This window comes from Pectinophora gossypiella, chromosome 7 (assembly GCF_024362695.1).
Source record: "Pectinophora gossypiella chromosome 7, ilPecGoss1.1, whole genome shotgun sequence".
Classification (NCBI taxonomy): Eukaryota; Metazoa; Arthropoda; class Insecta; order Lepidoptera; family Gelechiidae; genus Pectinophora; species Pectinophora gossypiella.
The window spans coordinates 16,941,957-16,950,926 of record NC_065410.1 but is presented as its reverse complement, the minus strand read 5'-3'; the positions used below and the strand labels follow the sequence as shown (position 1 = coordinate 16,950,926).

Below are 8,970 nucleotides of genomic sequence, written 5' to 3'. Positions count from 1 at the left end.
CACCCGCGGTAGTGGATGTGTCTCGTGTTGTGATAACAGACACATGTGTTTATAGTCGTCTGTTGTGTGATAAACAGTTCAGTCAGCGGTGGACTTACGCCGGTGGAGTGGTCTGAAGGTTGTACCTCTCTCTGGATAACTCTCTCTCCGATATGTCGCCAGCCCCCGACCGCGCGACAGGCGACGATGCGCTTTGCGCAATTTTCGGTAACTGTTCCGGCATTTTATTTAAATTAGAAAATGTAGAAAACAGCAAAGGTGAATGAGATGACACTTAAAAAGTCTGAAATTGATTTGAAAGTGTACAGTCAATTCGAATTAGTTTCAGTATTTTTTTCTTTTTTGTTTCAAATCCGTGTGGCTTTTGAAAGTATTTTTGGTTATTTAAAAACTTTTTGGTTTTGGACCTCCGGTGTTGCTCTAAGTTATCTACTATTCGACTTTATTTTGGCGGAAAATGGTGAAAAATAGCTAATAGTCCTATATCAATCTATCTTTCCTAAAGAACTTGCATTATAATTTAGCAGAGAACCCTTTTGAAACATGAAAGGTTTTCATTCATGGATGCACCTGTTGATTGCAGTGATTTCATTACGGTTGCATGACTAGAATACTCTTACTGGATATTTACCTCTAATGTCATCGCTCGTAGTATAATTATGACTCAGAAACACTTACAAATATGACGCTAAGTACTGTAAAAATACGTACCTAATGATAACAGTGTAATGTATACTACAGTACCTATACATTATCGAATGTTAGTTGACCACGGGATAGTTTTTTTAATGTGTTTATGATAGTAAACCGTATTAAATAAATAACACAAACTCTCGGATTGGGTGAGACAGGGCTACGCATAGCGGGGTTGCGAGTCTCTGCATCTGCCCACCCCAATAGGAATTATGGACTAGTTGCATTTGTTTCTTGTTATTTATTAAACCACGACAATACAGTAGATAGAGACCTAAACATTTTGTAAACAAGTCTGCAACTTAGTGGTTGCGTGCGACTTGGCTTTTGTTTACATAAATACCTACTTATTTGTTCTTACTTACTTTACTACGTAGTATTTATAATCTGCTTGCATACCTGTATCTATAGGTACAGTCATTAAAATGTTCAAGTTCCCCCTGTTACCGTGTCAGGTAGGAATCCGAACGTTTATCGTATGGAGCCTGTAATCAGCAGGGCGGAGTGCGGCCCTCGCGTGCGGCGACAGCGCAGCCCGAGTGCGTCGCCAGCCCGGCCGGCGCCCGCGCCCCTGCGTGACGCACCCGGGGGTGCAGCCCTACCTTCACTCCACAACCCCTCAGGCTATTTTAGGACACAATTCAAAGTTTCGATCCCACCTCTGACTAGCCTCGAAAGCTAATTTTGGATGAATTAAAAATAACTTTTTATGAATTTTCACTGTAGTTACGTACTTACTTTTACTAATCTGGTCAAGTAGGTAATGATTGTTTCCAAAGTAGCACTAGACTAACATAATGGTTTAAATTTTCTGCCATACTGAGAGTACTTATAGAAAAAACTTAGAAAGGGTTCAGCTTGCTTACCATAACAGGCATGTCCAGTAATATTTCCAGACGTCGACTAAGCAGGTAACGTCATTCCAGATAGACTAACTGTTTAGGTGATATACTAGGGAGTGATCTGTATGTTTTCTTTGAGAGCGTTTTGCCTTGACCATCTCAACAGGCATTTCGGGGCATGAACTTACGTTACTTACATCATATTATTATGACTGACTTCACGTATAAATAATTCGCGTGCGTGTATAAAATATTGCGTAATCAAACAATCGATAATGTTTCGACTGGGGGACATAGCAGGGGTTGTAGAGGGCTCAAATTAGTGTGCACTTGTACACTGTATAAGGCAGCATGGCGCCTCACGCGAACATGTTAGCAATGGCGTCGCGGCGCGCAGCAATGTGGCGCGTCCCGCAGGCGCGTCGTTTTGCCGCCAGGCGCTGAATCATTCGTATCAACTTACAATACAAAAAAATACCTGTTAAAGCTAAAATGGGTGTGTTGATTGAAGTGCATGGTGACGAACAGGCGATACTGAAGTATAATCTGCCTCTTGAAAGTATCAGCATAATCTTTGTTATTAAATCAATAAATCAATTGTTTACGGATATATCATTAACACAGTAGGTAGGTACCTAGTAGAACCATCAAGTAGGGTATCTATTCCAAAAATCAGAATACCAAGTGTGGGTTCAAGTTATTTTATATCTTTAGATCTTAAAGTGTTTATTGTGTAGTGTGTGTGAACCAGTAATTTCCTTTGACCTAGGTTTTCAACTTTAGAACCACCTTAATACTACCTACTAGATTTGTTATTTTAAGGAAGTAAACGCGTACCCATTACGAACCGCAGTGCGTTGAGTCACCCTCCCGAAACAGCTGAAATATTCTGAAGCAGTCTCGCCCACGCGCCTACTTAGATTACAGACCCCTCGCTACCCTGTGAGTCATCCTGCGGACCTTTACGTTTTCGCTGAATGAATTCGGGATATAAACATTTATGATTCACACTGTTCCTATTAATGAATGTAAAGCTAGGCCTGTTTCCTACTTGATGATAGATTGTCTGATAGCGTACCTGCCGGATTAGTATTTGATAGCATACTACTATACCAGATAAGTTCTGAGGAATCTCTTTATCACTAGTTTTCTTATCAACCATTAGTAATAAATAATGTTTGTGATACAAGCTTTAGAATACGTAAATAAATAGCTAAATATGTATTTATGCATGTTATAATATTTTAATTAAGTAATGTTTGTTGCAGCGGATGCAGTATTCTTTCCTCTGGACATCCCGTGGCAGCAGCCGGCGCCGCCCCCGCGGGCGCTCCTGCCGCGCTTCGACGAGCTGCTGTTACCGGTCAAAGTCAACGAGTTGCTGCAGAGTAAGGCTGCGCCGCGAGGAAGAAGGTGGCGGAAGAAAAATAGTACGTCCAGTTTACATATTTATTACTTTACACACAATTAAATTCGCATGAATATGTTTACTATGTACACTTTACAGTAGTGTACATTTTCCTGTTTCGATTAGTTAGTTCCCTTCTAACTTCGCGCCATCTAGAACGTGTGCCTTTTGCCTACCGTCCGCTCGCGCTCGTATTGAAAAACGCGGGAAACGGAAAAACGCGACAACCTATGTTATGTTCTTTTCTCTCCCTCACTCTCATATAAAAAGTTACTAATTCACAACGCGCATGCGCCTTGTGTCCGCATACGTCACTTGGCGGCCATGTGACACCTGGCGGCCAATCCGCGTCAGTCGTTCGTGGTGTGCGCTTCAGCTGGCACGCACACCGACACGCTTATCAACCATTTTTGACGTTCACTCCGCGAACAAGTGTTTTAACTTCAGTGATGTGATTATTCGTAATAGCAAATTCAGTTTTTTAGTTGTTATAATCGTAATAATAGTAGTGTTTTGCAATAGTTATCTAATTAGCTAAGGCAGTGTCAAATCGCGATAACCTGTGCGTTACAATTCTTGGAACCGTGCATGCTGCGATCGAGACGAGACCTTGATAACTTGTTCCTCGGACGAGCGAAGAGACAGTTATTATAGGATCATGCCCATGGAGGTACGTGTTTAGTTTACAAGCCGTGCAGTCGATCGAGTGTGCATATTTTCTTCGATCGAGATAGTAAAACAGTGAGGTTTAGTGCGTTCAAAGTTCACGAGACTGTCGGGATTGCGAAGTGAACCGGCTAGTGCTATGACGAAGTCGAAATAAATGTGCGTTTCTGTTTCGATATTGTCGTTTGTGGACGGACCTACGTGAGCTGCCCGCGCGGCGCGCTCGGTAAAATTGCGATGGACATCGGTGGAGGTAAACAGTGTGCGAGACTTGCATGTTTCAGCCATAGTCGTTGGTTAGTTTGAAGTATTGCCACTGGTGCTAGCACATTGCACGTTATATGTCGTATGTAGGCGGGCTGCAGACGGTAGGTGCTGCGCCCTCCGCTTCCAGGCCGCGACAGCGCGCGGCGGCGGCGGCCCGCGCCTCCACCCGCTATAAATACCCTGCTGGCCACACTCCCATGGAGTGTAGTCGCTTCCGATATACATTCGGTTACTGCAATATTGTATTAATTTCAATATTCTTCCTTGTTTATGCCATAATTCTTACACATTGGTGGCAAGCTCCGCTCTATATTTAGAGATGATAAGTTTCTTGTAGTGAGTACAAATTAATGTTTTCACATAGTGTAAGTGCTCTATCTTTGGATTGTTGTATGAAGTAGGTCACAATGAAATTTTGCCCTATTTGCATGAGCCTCGGTTTGCAGACACCTCACTCGCTTTCACCGCTGGCACTAATTTTACTGGTGGAATGTTGATAGAATTTTGCATGCTATGAGGTATGATATCAATGTCTAAGATGATAATGATAAGTTAGTATTGCATAATGTTTAACAGTTGTGGAAAACTATTCCATAGATGTTAAAAATTCTACATATCTCTAATACATTTATGAAAGATCAATTCACACAGAAATAGCAAAATTAAATGAAGTGTTCATTAAACTGGGTGTTTGTATAATTTGAGAATATTCATAGATACATCTTGTAATATTCTGCTATTCTTCTGCTGCTTGTTGTTTCAATGGCATTCAAATTCTGTTATTATTGTTGAAGCAATAAATTGATAGTAGATACCTACTTAATGACCAGTACAATTAAGTAGTTATTTATCAACTCCACATCACTATAAACTTAAGCATTATAAAATGTATGTAATGAAAAACAAACAAGAATAACAGCTTAAATAAAATAAATTTTCACTGTGATTATCGTACAGATATTAGAAGATTATCATGATGTGACAGTAACAATATAATGTGTCAATGAAATATTAGTCACATAAGTTCATCAGTTCAATGCCTTTAATGTGTAAAGTAAGTCTCACATTATCTAATCTGGTTTATTATACCTATTTTCCTGCATATACTAGGTATTATGTTATCTATGCAGCACTTACTTTGATTATTTGACAAGTGAAGTTTGTGTAGATACCATAAGGCATACACCATTGGACACTGTACCTCCTACTTCTTATTACAGTCTCTGTCTCTTGATGGATTTTACCTTGTCCATTATGCAATTTTACTATTTTGTTAGTGATTCATACAACTAGCGTCTAGCTTACACTTCACAAGAATCTTTGTTGGCAGAGTGAGAAGTTGTAGGTCATCTCCCTCTGATGTAACTGGAGAGCAATATAGAAGTGAGACAGAGTAGGAGTTGGTATCTTTTTAGTCCAACTGTTCCTGATGAGGATATTTCAAGCCCTCAGTTCTCCAACAAAGTTTGCTTAATCTTTGATTCATATCATGCATAGCTGTGGCTATTGAACTGTGTTAACCTATTGAATTTAGTTTTATCACTCCAGGCAAGCATTATGTTATTTAAAGGCCAATATGCATTTTCAATAGGATTCTGGTTAAAAATAAAAACAAATACCTATAAATAAGGAACATGCTGATCTATTTTCCCATATTTATAGATATCCATTGATTTTATTTCAAAAGCCCTTTTTCTTACCCACTTGACTAACTAAAAAAAAAAGAAATTGCTATGGGTACCTCCTACCTACCTATTATGTTAAAATGGCCTACATGGCGTGCCACTAGTTTAATATCTGCTTAATGACATTCAAGAACTGTTTGGAAAGAGCATTGGAGCTTCCATGACATCTTGGGCGTCCAATTTATTTATTTTTTACTTACCTATTTACCCAAGGAACATACAGAATTTCAGCATTAGGATAACATTTCCATTTGCAGAAATCCTGTGCAACATCACTAACTTAAAATAAAATAAATAAATAAATAAACTTCTTCCCATTTATTTATTTATTTGCACCAAGGAACTTATAGCATTACAGAGTAACCTAATGCGCTGCCTATTTAATAGTAAAGGTTTGGATTCAACATTAATTTGTTTAGAGCTGTAGGAAAAAAAACCTAGCATATATTTTATAAACAATTGCCATTCAGGATTCAAATTTACATAACATAAATTACATACATTAATTTGTGCAATGTAAATAAAAAGATAATTAAAAATTAATAAAAAGGAAAGAAAAGGCTTGAAAAAAGAAAAGAAAAAGAAAGTTTCAATATTTTCTAACCATGCAAAGAGGAAGCAAAAAATGTTTCTTCCAAAGATTTTGTTTTTTTGTTATTAATTAATTTATATCCTACTGTGACAATTACAGGTTACAAGTTGTAATGTAAGCATCAAAGTGTGCAGTAGTAATTACTAGGTGTCAGTCGGTTATTCAAACACCACGCGACGATTGAGAAGAGCAAGTCATTATAGTTGAGTAATCCGCGCATTTATAACTCATATCCGAGTAAATTGCAAACATGCTCTACCTTTGATGGACTGTTTTGAAATGCAAATGGAGCTTTTAAAGTTGTATAACTGAAGTTATAAATATAATTATCATGCTGCTCGTGTCAGACTGCTACAAGTGATTTAATTGTGCGTAATATTGTATTTTATTAACATTTCAAATCTCTTAATCAAGATTCGATGCAGTTTTATTAGAGAAAATGTTGTCTTTACAATCATAGAAAGAACTTTGGAAAGTTGTCTCATAACATAACTACTTTTATTTATTTATTTATTTACATTTCACGACATTACAGTGCAGAAGCGCCAATGCGCCGCGAAACTTTCATAATAAAGTAGGCACACTTAAGAGAAATAAGTACAAATTAGGTAACTTAACTATATACAATATACATATACTTAAACAAAGAGTAAACAATACATAAACGGCCTATATACGTTCCACTGCTGGGTGCCGGCGTCTCCTCAATCAACCGGGAGTATGGAACATACTCCACCATGCTCCAGTGCGGGTTGGTGGACACAAACAACAATACCAAAACATAACTAAAAAAAAATATCAATACATGTTAATAAAATATAAATAAAATACATGTTAAAAGTAATATTCTTCTCCTTCTTGAAGAAGAAGAAGATCACACAACCCACAGGTTGTAAGAACAACAACCAACCCCATCAATCGTGGTGTTAGGGTTACTTTTACGCCGTTAAAGGCCGCTGACATGACTCATGTAATGACTACGTACATACAGTAAATAGTAACCGGGACTAACGGCTTAACGTGCCTTCCGAAGCACGGATTGGTAATCCACCTCACAACCCACACGATAGAGGAAGACTAGCCCGGGAATATAGTCGTGAGGTTATTTTATAATAAATAACCCTCCTTTTTGCTTCGCCAGTCGGGTAAAAATAAGTACTTTTGGAGTTGAAGACCCGCATCACGTCAACGATATTAAAAGTTAACACCTATGACCTGAATAGCTGAATTATTTGATCTTTTGACTTTCTCTTATTGCCATAAATAGATTCGTGCATATTTCCGTTATTATTCTTTATTGTTTCTAGATTGAATGTTTCTTTAATTATAAATTATTTAATATTAATATCAGCACGCTGTATGGTTGAGTGATGGACTTTTATTGATATAATGTATATTTAAGATCTTTTGTACCACTCTAGAGCGAATAAATTTCATTTTTTTTTTGTATGACCTTCTTATCCTGTGGGTTGTGAGGTGGAATACCATCATCAACCCTGGTGTCAGGGTTATTACTGAGCCGCCAAAGGCCCCTGACATGACTCATGTTACGACTACATACTTACATCAGTAAGTAGTAACCGGGACCAACGGCTTAACGTGCCTTCCGAAGCACGGATCGTTTTACTTTCAGACAATCAGGTGATCAGCCTGTAATGTCCTAACCAAACTAGGGATCACAAAGTAATTTTTGTGATATGTCCCCACCGGGATTCGAACCCGGGGTCTCCGGATTGTGAGCCCAACGCTCAACTACTGGACCACGGAGGCCGTTATTTTAATGCATAAGATATTCCACCTGGTCAGCTGTACCTTGATGATTATTTGCATATTAGAAGTAGGTATTTTTTGAACGTCACGATCGATTTTAAGGAAAAATATTTCGGAACATGATACAATGTCGTTAAGGAAGCTTATATTAATAAAAAAGTACATACATACATAAACTATATACGTCCCACTGCTGGGCACAGGCCTCCCCTCAATCAACCGGAGGGGGTATGGAGCATACTCCACCACGCTGCTCCACTGCGCGTTGGTGGAGGTGTTTTTATGGCTAATAGCCGGGACCAACGGCTTAACGTGCCCTCCGAAGCACGGAATCATCTTACTTTTTCGAACAATCAGGTGATTCAAGCATGAAAAGTCCTTACCAAACAAAGGACAGTCTCACAAAGTGATTTCGACAATGTCCCCATCCCAATAAAAAGTAAAATATTAAAAAGAAGGCTAATTTCGTAACCAATGAATGATGTCACAGACAGACTAGCAGAGTAGGCAGATGTGTTAGAAAAGCAGAGTCCACACCTCTTCTTCTTTTTCTTCTATCGTGTGGGTTGTGAGGCGAATTACCAACCTCATCAACCCTGGTGTCAGGGTTACTATTGAGCCGCCAAAGGCCCCTGACATAACTCATTTATAACGACTACGTACTTACACAGTAAGTAGTAACCGGGACCAACGGCTTAACGTGCCTTCCGAAGCACGGATCGTCTTACTTTCGGACAATCAGGTGATCAGCCTGTAATGTCCTAACCAAACTAGGGACCACAAAGTAATTTTTGTGATATGTCCCCACTGGGAATCGAACCCAGGACCACCGGATCGTGAGCCCAACGCTCAACCACTGGACCACGGAGGCCGTTAAAGACCGTGTTAGAGTCCACACCTGAAAGCAGACGGAATAAATAAACCAGAGACCTTCTAAAATGGTGATTTGTGTCTGCGTTTTCACGGATTATTTTCAGCGGGAAGGACATGCCCACCTTACGTAGTGATCAGTGGATGAGTCACATGTGGCGGCGCCGGCGTCTGCTC

The 8,970-nt window shown here is 39.2% G+C and overlaps 1 protein-coding gene across 8 annotated transcripts in view; it reads left to right on the top strand.

Annotated features, from left to right (window-relative positions):
• LOC126368378 (embryonic polarity protein dorsal) overlaps positions 1-8,970 on the top strand; it is a 70,935-nt gene continuing 61,965 nt past the window's right edge. For 4 of the 8 annotated variants that reach the window (XR_007566580.1, XR_007566579.1, XR_007566578.1 and 1 more), the window contains exons 1-2: positions 1-207; positions 2,804-2,965. Coding sequence is in view for 2 of the 8 variants with exons in the window: in XM_050012326.1 (XP_049868283.1) it covers positions 153-207; positions 2,804-2,965 (217 nt within the window). In the remaining 6 variants the exon portion in view is untranslated. Of the gene's footprint in view, positions 208-2,803; positions 2,966-3,073; positions 3,863-4,072; positions 4,242-8,970 lie in introns of those variants that run through there. The other 4 variants (XM_050012329.1, XM_050012328.1, XM_050012330.1 and 1 more) reach the window with 4 other exon arrangements.